The sequence below is a fragment of the Eumetopias jubatus genome, unplaced genomic scaffold, assembly GCF_037043125.1.
Source record: "Eumetopias jubatus isolate StellerSeaLion01/CBP00866 unplaced genomic scaffold, mEumJub1_p1.0 scaffold_4, whole genome shotgun sequence".
In the NCBI taxonomy this organism is placed as follows: Eukaryota; Metazoa; Chordata; class Mammalia; order Carnivora; family Otariidae; genus Eumetopias; species Eumetopias jubatus.
The window spans coordinates 66,217,290-66,234,138 of record NW_028274810.1 but is presented as its reverse complement, the minus strand read 5'-3'; the positions used below and the strand labels follow the sequence as shown (position 1 = coordinate 66,234,138).

General features: G+C 36.9%; 1 protein-coding gene across 3 annotated transcripts in view; it reads right to left on the bottom strand.

Annotated features, from left to right (window-relative positions):
- EPS15 (epidermal growth factor receptor pathway substrate 15) overlaps positions 1 to 16,849 on the bottom strand; it is a 140,127-nt gene that overhangs the window by 26,042 nt on the left and 97,236 nt on the right. For all 3 annotated transcript variants that reach the window (XM_028106749.2, XM_028106748.2, XM_028106750.1), the window contains 7 exons: positions 14,182 to 14,343; positions 13,609 to 13,806; positions 6,415 to 6,618; positions 4,508 to 4,624; positions 4,191 to 4,281; positions 1,223 to 1,258; positions 4 to 140 (listed from right to left, as the gene is read on the bottom strand). In XM_028106749.2, coding sequence (XP_027962550.1) covers positions 4 to 140; positions 1,223 to 1,258; positions 4,191 to 4,281; positions 4,508 to 4,624; positions 6,415 to 6,618; positions 13,609 to 13,806; positions 14,182 to 14,343 — 945 coding nt within the window. The remainder of the gene's footprint in view (positions 1 to 3; positions 141 to 1,222; positions 1,259 to 4,190; positions 4,282 to 4,507; positions 4,625 to 6,414; positions 6,619 to 13,608; positions 13,807 to 14,181; positions 14,344 to 16,849) is intronic.

The window sequence follows — 16,849 nt, the reverse complement described above, 5'->3', positions numbered from 1 at the left end:
TACCGATGTATTACTGCTATTGCTGGCTGCACTGAAAGGGTCAGTACTTGAAGTGGCAAAAGGGTCAGCAGAAGACTGCTTGAAGAAACAGTCAGATGCAAATGGATCTGAACCTTTGAAAGGATCACCTCCAAATGGATCTAAGAAAATACAGCACATATATGAAAGACTAAAAACTACTAAATTTCCTATCACCTGAATGTATAACTGCCTTAATTAAAAGACATTTTGAACTTCTGCAGAATCTAAATTAAGGTACTTGGCGTTATGATTATTGATTATAAAAAAATATAGACAGCTGCACCTAAAATAGCTTTAATTAATACTCTTTTTCCTACTTGCTCATCATTCACCCAAAGCGAATCAATCATTCCAATACTTATTACACAAAGATTACTTGTATGCCAGGTTTAAATAATTCTTCTAAGCTGGTGATTCTAATTTTAGGGGAGGAGGAATCACAAATTCCTTTGTGATTTTGTTAAAAGATAGTCTTTCACCTAATAAACTTACTTGGAACAGGTTTGGGAAGCATAACAAATGGTACACAAAATTTATTCTAATGTAAAATCCCAGGGAAAGACTATCTTATAAAGCCTGACATTTAGTAATTCTTTAAGATATTTCCTTTCCCCCAAGTCATATGCTGTAATCTTAGGAAAACAAAATGTTCTAAACACTATAGTAGCATAGATCACTATATGCATCTAATCCTTGGCTACCAAGGAGAAATCAGTCTAAGTATTACTAAAGTATCAAAATATAAACACTAATGTCATTTTTCTTAAAAATAAAGCTAACGGGTGCCTGGGTGGCTCAGTTGGGCAAATGCCTTCAGCTCAGGTCATGATCCTGGAGTCCCAGGATCAAGTCCCCGCATCGGGCTCCCCACTCAATGGGGAGTCTGCTTCTCCCTCTGACCCTCCCCCCTCTCAGGCTCTCTCTCTCTCATTCTCTCTCAAATAAATGGATAAAATCTTAAATAAATAAATAAAGCTAATGGTTCATTAAGCAAATTCACAAGAATCTACCACTTTCTCTCTGAAAATGCCAGGCACATACAACATTTTAGTGGGGCCTTACATCAGTTTAAAAACTGAATAAAAAGGAACCCCACTTCCTATAACTACCTTACTTTGATCTCTCATTTCTAAATACAACATAAGTTTATAATTAAGCAGAATTAAATTACAGCTAAGCTGGACCTCAATGATATACATACCAATTTTTCCAAAAGGATCATCCTTGAAAGGATCACCTATGATAAAAAAAATAAGCAGAAATCACAATAATAATGTTTACTGTTGTGACATCATTACTTAAAGGTAACTTTAAACAGAAGCAAAGTTTCTTAAAGCACAGTCAGTTTCATTAGCTCTACCTGAAAGTAGACAAAACACTAAATGCCATGCAGCTTTAGGAAACATTTAAAATAATAAAGAGTAAAGGCAGAACATCAACATACCTCATAAAAGAAGCAATTTTCTTAATGACTGCTGTTATTTTTTTAAAGATTTAATTTATTTATTTGAGAGAAAGAGAGCACAAGCAGGGGGAGGGGCACAGGGAGAAGCAGGCTTCCCACTGAGCAGGGAAGCCCAATGTGGGGCTCAATCCCAGGACCCTGGGATCATAACCTGAACGGATTATGGAAGGCAGATGCTTAACCAACTGAGCCACCCAGGTGCCCCCAAAGAAGCAAATTTTAATTGGAGCCAACTATACTTAACCCTTGATCACAAGCTGAGGTTACAAATAGAAGGGAAAAGACAGGTACAACAGTGATAATTTTACTAACAGGATTCTCTACTCTTCATAAGAATACTGGTGCTCACTTCGGCAGCACATATACTTCATAAGAATACTGAATGGGTATTACCATCACTACTCCAGAAACAAAGACATTGAGCCTAAAAAATTATTTTAATAAATAATTCTAGAACTAAAGGGTCCAGAAATATACCCTTACATTTATGGTCATTTGATTTTTGACAAGATTGTCAAGACAATTCCATGGGGAAAACATAATCTTTTCAACAAATGGTGCTGGGACAACTGGATATCCACATACAAAAGAATAAAGCTGGACCCCTATCTCATACCATATTCCAAAATTAACTAAAAATGGATCAAAGATCGAAATGTAATAGCTAAAACTATAAAATTCTTAGAAGAAAACCTAAGAGTAAATCTTCATGACTTTGGGTCTTAGACATGACATCAAAAGCACAAGTGACGAAAGAAAAGATAGATAAACTGGCCTTCATCAAAATTAAGACAACACAAAATACATGAAAATATTTTGCAAATCATATATTTGATTAGAGATGTATTCAGAATGTATGAAGAACTCTTAAAAGTCAACAATAAAAAGACTAACAATAAAAAAAGGGCAAGTTATTTGAATCAACATTTCTCCACAGAAGTTATACAAATGGCCAATAAGAAAAACAGAAAAATGCTCCACAGAAGACATTTGCAAATGACATATACAATAAGGGGTTATTACCTAAAATATATAAAGAACTTGTAAAACTCAATACCCAAAAAACAAATAATCCAATTAAAAAGTGGGCAGGGATTCCTGAATGGCTCATCGGTTAAGCATCTGACTTTGGCTCAGGTCATGATATCAGGGTCCTAGGATCAAGCCCCGCATCGGGCTCCATGCTCAGCGGGGAGTCTGCTTGTCCCTCTGCTTGTCCCACTTGTACTCTCTCTCAAATAAATAAAATCTTAAAAAAAAAGTGGGCAAAAGATATGAATAGACATTTTTCCAAAGAAGATATACAGATGGCCAAAAAACACACAAAAAGATGTTTAACATCACTCATCATCAGGGAAATGCAAATCAAAACTACAATGAGATACCACTTCACACCTGTCTGAATGGCTAAAATTAACAACACAAGAAACAACAGGTGTTGGCAAGGATGCAGAGAAAGGGAACCCTCTTGCACTGTTGGTGGGAATGCAAACTGGTACAGCCACTCTGGAAAACAGTATGGAGGTTCCTCAAAAAGTTAAAAATAGAATTACCCTAGGATCCAGCAACTGCACTACTAGGCATTTACCCAAGGAATACAAAAATACTAATCTGAAGGGATACATGCGCCCCTATGTTTACAGTAGCATTATCTACAACAGCCAAATTATAGAAACACACCAAATATTCATCAACTGATGAATGGATACAGAAGAGGTGGGTTGTATGCATGTAATATATGTGTGTGTGTATATATATGTAGTGGAATATTACTCAGCCAGCAAAAAGAAGGAAATCTTCTCATTTGCAACAACATGGATGGAGCTAGAGAGTATTATGCTAAGGGAAATAAGTCAGAGAAAGACAAACACCATATGATTTCACTCATATGTGGAATTTAAGAAACAAAACAAATGATCATGGGGGGAAAAAAGGCAAACCAAGAAACAGACTCTTAACTATAGAGAACACACTGATGGTAACGAGAGGGGAGGTGGGTTGGGGCGGGGGTGGGGGTGTGGGGAGTGTTCAATGAGTGATGGGTGTTAAGGAGAGCACTTGTTGTGATGAGAACCAAGTGTTGTATGTAAGTTATGAATCACTAAATTTTACACCTGAAACTAATATTATACTGTATGTTAACTGGAATTTAAATAAAAACTTGGAGGAAAAAATAAAACTGTTGTAAACTGACCAGTTTCACAAATTGATTTGGAAATAAATAAAATGCAAAAAGAGCTTTGACACCAGTGGTATTTAATATAGTTTACACTGACATCAGGTATTTTAACTTATTACACTTATATTTCTTCAACAACACTATAGGCCCCTCAAGGGCAGGGATCCGGGTTCTAACTGCTATAGATTCCATTGTTTTAAAAGCATGGTGTTGGCACTTAAGTAAAAAATTGCTGGTTGACTTAAGAGTACCTAATCTCCTCTCCTGGTCCATAATATCTTTCTTTTGGTCCTTATTCTGAAGAAGAAACATGCTCTTAATCAGGAGGGGCTCCTCAGACATAATCAGTCACTTAGTCCAAGGAGTTAGTTGCCTGACGAGGACAAATTCCAGCAAATATAAGCATATCACATCTCTACACCCCTCTACTTTGAGTAGGATCTCAAAACTCAGCCCTAATTCTTATATAGTTACATTAAAAAGACTTTTTTTGGTAAATCATAATATAAAAATAAGAGTACTTACTGCCAACAAAAGGATCAGACTGGAAAAAATCCAGGTTTGTATCTGCAACTGGATCTGTCAGTGAACTTGATTCTACATTAAACGGATCTCCCTAAAAATAATTTTAAATTAAAAAGTATTCTTTTAGGAACCAGTTTTAAGATGTAACATTTTAAAATAAAATAACATGCTTTGAAAAATCAATGGATGGTAATATAACAAGTATTTCTGTAGTTATAAAGTTCACTTAATACATTTTTCTTTCCTTATCCTAAAACAGTGTTTAACCCATCTAGGAAAACCAGTAATGAGAATATTTACTATAAAATTATTTTTACCTCTTTTGAATGTCTGTCACTATTAAATTCAGGGCAAACTTTCTCATTAACAGCTGTTGTCGCCACTTCATTATCATCAGTCACACCAGAAGGCAGTATTTCAGGACTACTTCTTGCCTACAAAATATTAATGCTCCATGGACTAACAATGTATTTTCTACTTGGCAGAGGAAACTGACAAAGGATAACCAAAAATTGCTAAAAATACAGAAGACAAGCAGAATGCATTCATTAAATGAGTTCTTCTCTTAAAATCTTTCTTAGGAAAATGGTATCATCAAGCATCAAAGTCACTCAGGCCAGAAAACTTAACCACTTAATAATTTCTCTCTGGTCATCTCCCAGCTAGCCTCCAAGTCTTGCTGAGTTCACCTCCTACCTCCTTCTCAAATCCATTCCCCTCTATCCTCACTGTCACTATCATTCATTTACAGTATCACCATTCTGATCCAGCGTAACCTTCCAACTGCCTTCTTGCCTCCAATATGTGCCCTTCCCACTGATCCTTCTTATAGTAGCTAAAGGAATAGATCTAAAATAAGAATCTGATCATGATCCTTCTGGTTAAAGGTCCTTCGATGGCATTCCCTTGCTTTCTGGATTTAAACCAGCAGGTAACAGGACTTAAGAAGTGCCAGGGGAAATCTCCATTTTCATACCACCCTATGTCTTTGAAGGATAACCTTTTGCACTTAAAAAGAACATTGTATAATGTATCCAAGATTGCAATGCCTAAATACAAATCAAGTCTGTTAATTTTATGTCTTTAGTATCTCTCAAACTTGTATTCCTCTCTTCATTATCCCTCCCATTACTGCTTAAGTTTAGGCTAAAACAATCTCACACAGACCACTCCAATAGTCTCTTAACAAATCTCTGTGTGTCCAGTCACACTCTCAAATCCATTTTCTACATTTTTCTAAAAGGTAAATGCAATTATGTCACATCTTGCTTAAAATTCTTCAATGGCTACTCACTGCAGTAAGATAAATCCCCCAAATGCTTCAAAATGAATCCAAATTTCTTTTCTCTCTGTCCCTTTCTGACGTAAAAGTGGTCATTTTTATCCAGGTGCACATCATAATCACCCAAGGAATTTTTTGTAAAAATGCATATACCTGGTACCATCCCAGAAACTCTAGTTCAGCAAGTTTGTAGTGGGGTGCAGCCATCTATGTTTTAAGTAAGAGGTAATGCAGAGAGCCACTATAAGAGAGCTTCATCTCCTACCAATACCCCCCACCATCACAAGGTACCCTTCGAGAACTTCTTGGGACCCTGTGCAGCATGTTTCTCCCATCCCATACCTATGCAAATGCCATTTTCTCTGCCAGGAATATACCACCTTCTTCTTTGCTTAACATTTCTTACTTTGAAGCTCACTTATAAAGCTTTCTCTATACAATCTTGAGCCCCCCTCCAAGGTGTCCTACCTGAATATCACAGCCCTTTCACACAGTGTTACACCACCAGACTACATGCTGCTTAAAGGCAGGGTTACAGTTTTTTGTCTCTGCGGCTCTCACATATAATAGCAGCACTGCTGTGTGCTCTCTAAATAACTGGTAAATAAATGTCCTCAACATTATGAAATAAAGAATTACTTTCAGCATTGGGTGGGACTACTTAAAAAAATGTTTTAAAAGTTACTATCTATAGAGCTACTGTTTTGAAAACACGCTTTATAACAAATAGATTGGTTAAAATTACATTTTTACACTAGTTAAAAGTGTCAGAACTGTTGGATCAGTACCTATTCTCTCCCTCTGGGGGAAAAAAATCAACTGTCCTCAGATGAGGCAAGGTCCCATATTTATATTAAGTATGATGTCAACAAAAACTTTGACCTGAATCAAATTTTTTTCTTCTGAAGTTGATTATGAACATTATAGAACTATTAGACTCACTGGAGACTCCTGGTGTATGGGCTCTGACTCCAGGTTGCCTTGGCCTTCAGCATGCTCATTAAGGTTAGCTGTTTCACTGCTGCTGGTGCTGAGGCTGCAATAATCTGTAGCACCATTTACAAGAATGCTGTGTGGGCTACTGCACCAATTTAACTGATTATTACGGTTCTCCAGCTCTTTCATTTCCATCAGTTTCATTTGCATCTGTCAACACAAAGTAGAAATACAGAACAGAATTTATTACTAGAAAGACACAAAACATAAAAATAGCTACATCCTTAGACTCAGTCAAAAATAAATTTGCTTCCATTAAGGAGAATCCTCTGGGAATGCAGCATGACTTGGAGAGATTTCAGTAATCCATCCTAGTAAGTTCTCTTGACATTCCAGTATATATGGATTTGCTTTTTACATCTTTTGAAAGCTCCAAGAATTTTGATTCAAATATCTACATTTTGGTGTCCTTTAGGTATAACTGGAAGAAGGATCAGGGTATTGGGAAAAAGACAGCAAAGTAACAGAACAAGAGAAGATTTTGTGATGAAGCTTTGGGAAACATAAAGGAAGCTGAGGGAGAGCACACAAGGATTTGGAGCCATCCATACTTCTATTGGGAAGGAGAGGAGTGAAGACTAAGGTAAAATGAGCTACTGTCCTATGCTCTGGCATTATTTATTAATGGGCTAGAGCCCTAGGAAGTGGTCCCTAAATCTAAGCTATCCTAAACATGTTAAAGGACAAAGCATTTTGGATTCCAGTATCCAAGTGACTTTATATTCCCGGAGCAATAGTGGGAGAGGCAGAATTTAATAAACTGTAATATATATTAAAAGAAAAACACTGGGACCAGAGGCAGGAAAAAAAGTGATGCTTATTGATACTAACATTTATAATAAAGAAAAATAAATTAACAAATATCTCAAAGAAATTGAAGAGAGGGCAAAATCGAAATGTTTCTAGTGAAAAGGAGTAATGAATGGAATTTTACTGAATAGTTCCCAGTTTTCATAAAATATATTTTTTACATTACGTTGGAATTCCCTTTATTTATTAGCATGCTGTTTTTTGTTTTTAGCAAACATAAAAATTTCCTACTGACATTTCACAAATCAAGGCTCAGTTCCCCTAATATATTTTCTGCGTAAGGTTTTTACGTTGCTCATTTTGGAATCTGTAATTTACCACAGATCTTTTCAGGCTCATAACCTGGGAAAAGAACACTATATTGAACTGGGAAAACAGATGTCAGTCAAGCTCTGTCACCTTCTAGTTAAGTGATCTTAGTCGAAGTAACCTCTCCAAGCCTTCATTTCTTAATCCATAAAGTGAGTAAGAACTATCTCCACAGATGATTAAGTGAAGCAAAGATATATTTGAAAGAACTCTGTAAAATGTAAAGGTCTGTGTAAATAATGGACAATGTGTATAAAAGTGCCTAGCGCACTACATTTCTCACTATTATACCAATTAAGTTTCCCTATTTCTTTTCCACTAACTCATGCCATTTTTAAAAAGTTAAAGACCTTGAGCTCTTTGAGGGTAGGGACCACAACTTTTGCTATCAACTTTGTACCTCCAAAATCTACCACAATGATGTATATACTGTAAGTGCTTAATTTATGTTCACTGAATGGACATAAGTATTGTGCTTATAAATTTAAACCGTGGGTATCAGTAAGCATATGCATCTATCAAACTGCATTATATTCAGAATTTAAACTGACAATCCAAAATACTAGACATTTGTAATACACAGCATATGCCTTGTATATTCCTAGTGATACTGAGTTGTGGCTTATAAACTTTTTTTTACCTTAATCTATAGAAAGAAATAGATTTTACATCCTAACCTAGTAAATATATGTATTTATTTGGATAGGTCTCTCTGTGTATATACATACATAAACACATATATGTAATACACATTCATCCATATGCATCATTTACACGCACATACAGTTGTGAAAGTTTCATGAAGTAGTATGTATCCTTATTCCATGTAATGTACCCTCATATTTCCTATTGTCTTATTTCCTTCTTATTTTATTTTTTGTATACAAAGTATGTCTTCATTTTTTCTAAATAAAAACAACTTGTACAGGTATACATATGAATGCACAGACACACACAGAGAGGTGCATCTACGTACAGACAGAATTCGAAAAAGATACCATGCTGCAAACATTGTTTTTCTCCAGGAGGTAGAATCATCAGACTTTTCACTTTCTGTTTTAAAAATGCACATAGTGGGGGTGCTGGGTGGCTCAGTCATTGAGCGTCTGCCTTCGGCTCAGGTCATGATCCCGGGGTCCTGGGATCAAGCCCCGCATCGGGCTCCCTGCTCAACGGGAAGCCTGCTTCTCCCTCTCCCACTCCCCCTGCTTGTGTTCCCTCTCTCACTGTGTCTGTCAAATAAATAAATAAATAAAATCTTTAAAAAAAAGATGCACATAGTGTAGTACTCCATTATTAACAATAGTTAATTTAATATTTTTATACATGAAAAACTTGCAATGTATATTAGGAAAACAAATGTGCATGTATGAAACAGTTTTATGTTATACGGAAAAAATAATTTTACGTTTTATGGATAAGGCAGTGTTTCTCACCGAGTCGGGCACAATCACTGACTATACAGGCCAGGGAGATGTTTTCTGTGGGGACCAGAAGCAGAGCTCTCCTCTTGTCCATCTGCTTCAGGGCTGCCCAGTATCTCCTATTTTCCCAGCCATGGTCCTTCTGACTTTTTTCTTGTCCCTGACTGAACCTATGAAGCTCACAAAATGATTTTAACACCTCAGGCCACATGTGTTTGAAGAGCAATAAGATGATGTTTATTCGCTTCTAGTTACCAGTATGTCAAGCCGGGTCAGCTCACAGAGTCCTAAGGGTGGTCCAAGCCAGGTGGTCAGCAGCACCAAAGACTCAAAAAAGCTCTGAACACTCCAGAACACTCCTGTCTTACTTCATCTTTTAAAAAAATTTTTATCATGACCATTAAAACAATTTCAATATCCACTAAACCTTTACAGTCTAAAATTTAAAAACTTAACATTAAAATAATAACCATCATATAGATGAAGCAGTACATGGAAATACTTGCCTACCAAAGAGTACTATTTAAGACAGCTTATTTCTTATAGTTACTTCTGAGACAATAAAATCTTGAACAAAACTAGGCTTTCCTGTGTCTGGCCCTCTCACATAACTGTCACTTAGCCTGTCTCTTCCTTAGTCTCTACATAAACTTAGAGGACATAGAAAAAAAAATCACAAAACTAACACAAGCTCTTTGCAAACTGTGCAAGAGAAATGCAATAAACTATCAGATTGCCAGAAACATTTGGATAAAAACAGTATACACTGTGTAAGTAAGATACAGAGGTACAAATGTTCTTTGCTTTTTCTTACCATAAATACAAGGTAAGGAGTATAAATGAAAATTTAGCAAGTCAGAAATTTTTCCTCAGTTATTCCTTTTTCCAGAAAAGCTATAGTTTAGCTTTAAAGAGCAATTAAAGTTTCAGGATAATTTACAATTTGGATTTTCATTTTTTTATAGGCCCATGGGAAAATATTGCCCTCTGTGAGAAAGACACACAAGTCACTATGTCAAATGTAAGAAAGTAGTATTTGTGTGTGTGTGTGTGTGTGTGTGTGTGTGTGTGTGTCTGTGGTTTATTTGTTTGTTTTATTTATTTTCCTAAGTAAACTCTACACCCAACGTGGGGCTTGAACTTAAAACCCTGAGATGAAGAGTCACATGCGCTGTCACATGCACTACCGACTGAGCCAGCCAGGTGCCCCCGTATGTTTGTTCTTAAGGTTTGGAGATCAGATGCAAGGATATAATACAATTCCTTCCACAGATAGAGACAATATAATTCATTCCACAGATTACAGATAGCAAATATTATCTGGCACATTGGTAGTATAGTTTGCTGAGATTATTTTCCTTGCTCAGAAACAGTTTTATTTTCTCAATGATAATTTATAATATCCAGAGTCCTTTCTACTTTTCTCATATATGTTCCTTCCGTTGAAAGAAGTTCCCTTTCAACCCTCCTACACTGTTGGTGGGAATGCAAGCTGGTGCAACCACTCTGGAAAACAGTATGGAGGTTCCTCAAACAGTTGAAAACAGAGCTACCATATGATCCAGCAATTGCACTACTGGGTATTTACCACAAAGATACAAATGTAGAGATCCGAAGGGGTACGTGCACCCCAACGTTTATAGCAGCAATGTCCACAATAGCCAAACTGTGGAAAGAGCCAAGATGTCCATTGACAGATGCATGGATAAAGAAGATGTGGTATATATAGACAATGGAATATTATGCAGCCATCAAAAGGAATGAGATCTTGCCATTTGCAACAACGTGGATAGAACTGGAGGGTGTTATGCTGAGTGAAATAAGTCAATCAGAGAAAGACATGTATCATCATATGACCTCACTGATATGAGGAATTCTTAATCTCAGGAAACAAACTGAGGGTTGCTGGAATGGTGCGGGGTGGGAGGGATTGGGTGGCTGGGTGATAGACACTGGGGAGGGTATGTGCTATGGTGAGCACCATGAATTGTACAAGACTGATGAATCACGGATCTGTACTTCTGAAACAAATAATGCAATATATGTTAAGAAAAAAAAAAGAAGAAGAAGATAGCAGGAGGGGAAGAATGAAGGGGAGTAAGTCGGAGGGAGAGACGAGCCATGAGAGACGATGGACTCTGAAAAATAAACTGAGGGTTCTAGAGGGGAGGGGGGTGGGGGGATGGGTTAACCTGGTGATGGGTATTAAAGAGGGCACATTCTGCGTGGAGCACTGGGTGTTATGCACAAACAATGAATCATGGAACACTACATCAAAAACTAATGATGTAATGTATGGTGATTAACATAACAATAAAAAATTATTAAAAAAAAAAAAAAGAAAGAAGTTCCCTTTCAAAAAACTTAAAGAAAATGAAAAGACAAGCCAGAGACTGGGAGAAATTATTTGCAAATCAGATATCTGATAAAGAACTTATATCCAGAAGATATTTTTAAAAACTCTTGTAATTTAATAATAATTAGACAAACAATCCATTTTTTAAAAATGGGCAAAAGATTTATACAGACATTTCATCCAAGAGGATATACAAATGGCTAATAAGCACAAGAAAAGATATTCAACATCACTAGTCATTAGAAAAATACAAACTGAGGGTTGCTGGAGTGGAGGTGGGTGTGAGGGAGGAGGTGGCTGGGTGATAAGACATTGGGGAGGGTAGGTACTATCGTGAGCGCTTTAAATTGTGTAAGACTGATGAATCACAGACCTGTACCCCTGAAACAAATAATACATTATACGTTAATAAAAAAATTTAAAAAAAGGAAAAATACAAATTAGAAACTATGAGATACCACTTCATACCCACTAGAATGACTAAAATCAGTTAGGTAGACAATAAAGTGTTGGTAAGATTATGGAGAAACTGGAACCCTCATATATTGCTAGTGGGAATGTGAAATGGTATAGCGACTTTGGAAAACAGTTTGGCAATTTAAAGTTAAAAAAAAAAAACCTTAAACATAACTTCACAATATAACCAACTATTCCATACCCAAGAAAAATGAAAACAATGCAAATGTTCATAGCAGCATTATTCATAATAGCCAACAAATAGAAAGAATCCAAATGCTCATTAATCAGTGAATGGATAAACAAAATACTTTATAAATATACAATGAAATATAATGTTGGTACATGCTACAAAACAGATGAGCTCAAAAACATTATGCTTGTGAAGGAAACCACATGAAAAAAACTACATAGTGTTTGATTTCATCTACATGAAGCGCTCAGAAAAGGCAAACCTATAGAAACAGAAAGCAAATTAGTACTTACCCAGGGGCAGAAGTGGGGAGTCACTACAAATGGGTGCAAGGGATCTTTTAGGAGTGATAGAAATGTTCTAAAACTGGATTGTGATGATTGAGCACTTCTAAGTTTACTGAAAATCATTGAATCGTACCCTTAAAACCTGTTAATTTTATGGTATGTAAATTATTCATTAAAAAAATTTTAAATAAACTCAAAGAAGAAAATTATTTTAAAGAATATTCATTCAGCTGGTAGCATTCCCACTAGGACAGCCTTCTTTTGGGGTACCTGTTTATTGAGTACCTACAGCAGGATAAGAACTGTGCTAAATGATAAGAGAGAAAAAAAAATGTTTAAGTTCCTAGACCAAAAAGCTCAGTCAGCTGGGGGAGACAGACACATAAACAAATATGCAGGGGAAAATGTTACTATTGCTGTAACAGAAGTAGAGTCCAATACAGGCAGGGTTCAGAAAATGCTATAAAGAAATAAAAAGTTAAGCTATGTCTTGCAAGATGAGTGAGAGGTATTCACCTGTCAGATAAGAGAGGGGAAGAAAGCATATCAAGGGGTAGGACTTCATTATACATAATAATTAACTGAGAACACTGGACTACATGTTAGAAGATCTGGATTCTAGGCTGTGGCTCTTTTAAAGGCAATGTAACCATAAGTAAATTACTTAACCTTCTTTGGCTTCAGTTCGTTCAAATTCAAAATGAAAAGAATGAGCTACATGATCTCTCTCCTCCTATCTTACTATCATTCTATAAAATATTACTCTCCATTTAGGGAAGCCTAGAATAACAAAGCAAAAGATCTATACTCTGGACCCACACAACACAGCATGTTTATCTATATAAAGAACAATCCCCTAATTAAAATAATAAAGGTCTCCAAACATTTAGCAAATGTTCATGGGGGGGCGGTATTTATAAAAATAAGCAACACTTAGCATTTATTGCTAAACTGTGTCACAGCATTTAGTCCTTTACATTTAATCCCTACAGCAGACCTAAAAGGTAGAAGTACTCTTAATTCTCCAATTTTAAAGATGAGGAATCTGATACTAAGATGATTCAGGAAGTAAGTGGCAGAGCCAGACTTACACCTAAACCCATACCCCTAGCCATGACTCCAGTGATAATAATCAGATGTACAAGATGTATGACAATTTTAACTTATGACAGGCAACAAGAAATGTACTTGTATAAAATGAATGAAAAATGTGGGAAAAGGAACACAAACTGAGAAAGTATTATTTACTAAGAGGATATGGTGAGGCCCAATTTGAGCATATTTCTCATTGCCACAAAGACTTACTGAACTGATTTCCTGTTGTGAATCTTGCAGGTGCTGCTGAAGAGGTCCCAGCTGAGCCTTCCCTGACTCCACACTCTCCTCCAATTCTGCCGTTTCTTGCTGTAGGCGACTCAGCTCTTCCCTAGCTTTGGCCAGCTCTTCCTCATAAGTAGAGATTTGCGATTCTTGACTAGTTAATTCAGCTTTCAGGGATGAGATCTGTAACATGGGAGTGAATGACAAGAAAGGGAGATTAAAAAAAAAGAATTGTCATTTAAAATGTTCCATAATGCAAATATGTTTATTTGTTCAGTTTACTATTTTGGTGGGTTTTTTTTTTTTGGAAGTATATATTTTTGATAGAGAAGGGCAATTAAGAGAGAAATAGAGGGGACTTGAAGGCATAGGTACCACACTTTCAGCTAAAATTTGGAAAAGTAGTACTACAATTTCCGGATGAACAGGGCTCCAACTCCTTCATGTGCCCCAACTGTTGACTAGATTGCCACAACAGTAGCAACAAGAAGCAAAGAATGTTTCCAGGAAAAGCAACTAAGGTATAGACATAGGCAGCAGCGAATGGCCAAACTTTACCAGCTGGGCCTCCTCAGCGCATTTCTTTCTAACTTCCTTCAGTTGCTCCTCCAGCTGGGATTTCTGCTCATCTAGTCCATCAAGGAGTTCCTGTACTTGCTGTTTCTGGGCCTGGAGTTTTTGCAGATTAGTATTCTCCCTTTGAACTTCATCTTGCAGATCCTGAAATACAAGAAAATTAATGTATTTATTCTCTTTGGAGAGGGAAATGTTAACAATTTTTAAAAGCCTATCTTAAGGGCTGTTTTTTTAAAGATTTTATTTATTTATTTGACAGAGAGAGAGACAGTGAGAGAGGGAACACAAGCAGGGGGAGTGGGAGAGGGAGAAGCAGGCTTCCCGTTGAGCAGGGAGCGCGATGCGGGGCTCGATCCCAGGACTCTGGGATCATGACCTGAGCCGAAGGCAGACGCTTAACGACTGAGCCACCCAGGCGCCCCAAGGGAAAATAAAGTCTTATTAAATATATTGTGTTGGTAGATTGGAGGAATCCCAGCTTTAAATACTGTCTTTACTTCAGGATTTCTTCCCTAGACTCCAGATTTTTTTTAAAAGATTTTATTTATTTAACTGACAGAGAGAGAAAGAGAGACAGACAGACAGACAGACAGCGTAAGAGGGAACACAAGCAGGGGGAGTGGGAGGGGGAGAAGAACGCTTCTGGCCGAGCAGAGAGCCCGATGCGGGGCTCGATCCCAGGACTCTGGGATCATGACCTGAGCAGAAGGCAGTCGCTTAACCAACTGAGCCACCCAGGCGCCCCATAGACTCCAGATTTTAAAATCCAATTTGCTTACTCAAATCTGTCTTTGGATGTCTGAGGAGCTTCTCGAACATGTCAAAAACAGAACTCCTGGCATTTACCCCCCAACCCAAATCTGCTTTATCTTCAATCCTCCCCCTCTCAGTTTCTCTGGCCAAAAAATCCAGCATGTTCTTTGACTCTTCTCTTTCTCTCACATCTCATCTTCAATCTGTCAGCAAATTTTATTGCTTCTTCCTTCAAAATACATTCAAAATCTGGCCACTTTTTCCCTCAACCTTGGTCCAAGTCACTGTTCTCTCTCTCTTGGATTGCTGCCTTCTAACTGGTTTCCCTGCTTCTACCCAGGCTACCTACTGTTTATTTTCAGCCCAGTAGTCACTGTAAAAAAACCTGTGTCAGATGAGTCACTCCTCTATTCAAAATTCTGCATTGACTCCCCATCTCCCTTACTGTAAATACCAAAGTCCTCACAATAGCCCTGCATCTCCCAACTTCATTTCCTACTGCGTTTCCCTTGCTCAGCCACTCTGGCCTCACTGCTGCTCCTCAAACATGCCAGACAGGCTCCTTTCTCAGGATCTTCCGTTAATTATTCCTTCTTCCTAGAAAGTTCTTCCTCCAGGTATCCATATGGCTCAAACCCTCATCACTTTCAAGTCTTTGCTCAACTATAACCTTCTCACAGTGAGGCTACAGTGCGGTACCATTACCACCACCTCCCTCCCCTAGGTCTCCTTCATATATAGCAGTAATTTTATTCATTTTCTAAAACAGCTTTATTGAGATAAACATACCGTAAAACTCACCCATTTAAAGTGTACAATTTCAATGGTTTTTAATGCCTTTACAGAGTTATGCAACCATCACAATTTTTTTAGAACATTTTCAATCACCTCAAAAAGAAACCCCATACCCACTAGCAAGTCACTCTATTTCCCTCCCAATCACCCCAGCCCTAGGCAACCACCAATCTACTTTCTATCTCGATAAGCTTTGTCTATTCCGGATAGTTAATACAGATGAAATCATACAACATCTGGCTTTTGTGATTGGCTTCTTTGTGACTTAGCATGTTTTCAAGGCTCATCTGTATTGGTATAACATTTAAACAGCTTTACTGAGATTTGATTTACATCCCATAAAATTTGCCCATTGTAAGCATACAATTAAGTTTTAGCAAATATACAATTGTGCAGCCATCATCACAACCCAGTTTTACAACACTTCCATTATCTAAAAAGTTAATCCTCATTCCCATTTGAAGCCCCAGGCAACCAATGATCTGCCGTCACTCCAGTTTTTGCCTTTTGTAGAAATTTCACATAAATGGAAAATCATACAATATATAATCTATTATATCTGGCTTCTTACACCTAGTATAGTATTTTTGAGATTTGTCTCAGTTGTTGCATGTATAGGTAGTTTGTTCCTTTTTATTGCTGAGTAGTATTTCATTGTATGAATACACATTTGATGGACATTTAGATTGCTCCCAGTTTTGGGCTATTACGAATAATAGAGCATATAATTTATTTATTTTGTTCATGGTCTATTTCCTTCCACTACAATATAAGTTCCATGAGTCAGGAGATATTTGTGAGTTTTGTTCACTGCTATATTCAGAGCTTCCAGTATACCAGAGGTACTCCATAGGTATTTAGTAAATGATGAATGGTATCATAAAGATGTCAATTCTTTCCTAATTAATCTATACATTCCAATGAAAATCCTAACAAGGTTTTGCAAGGAGCCTGACAAGCTGGTTCTAAAACACATCTGGAAGAAAAAAGAAAAAGAAACAGCATAATAAAATGTAAAAGGACTTAACCTACTAAGTATTATGAATTACTGGAAAACTAAAATAATTAAGACAGTTTGATGTTGATACAAGGATAGACAAAT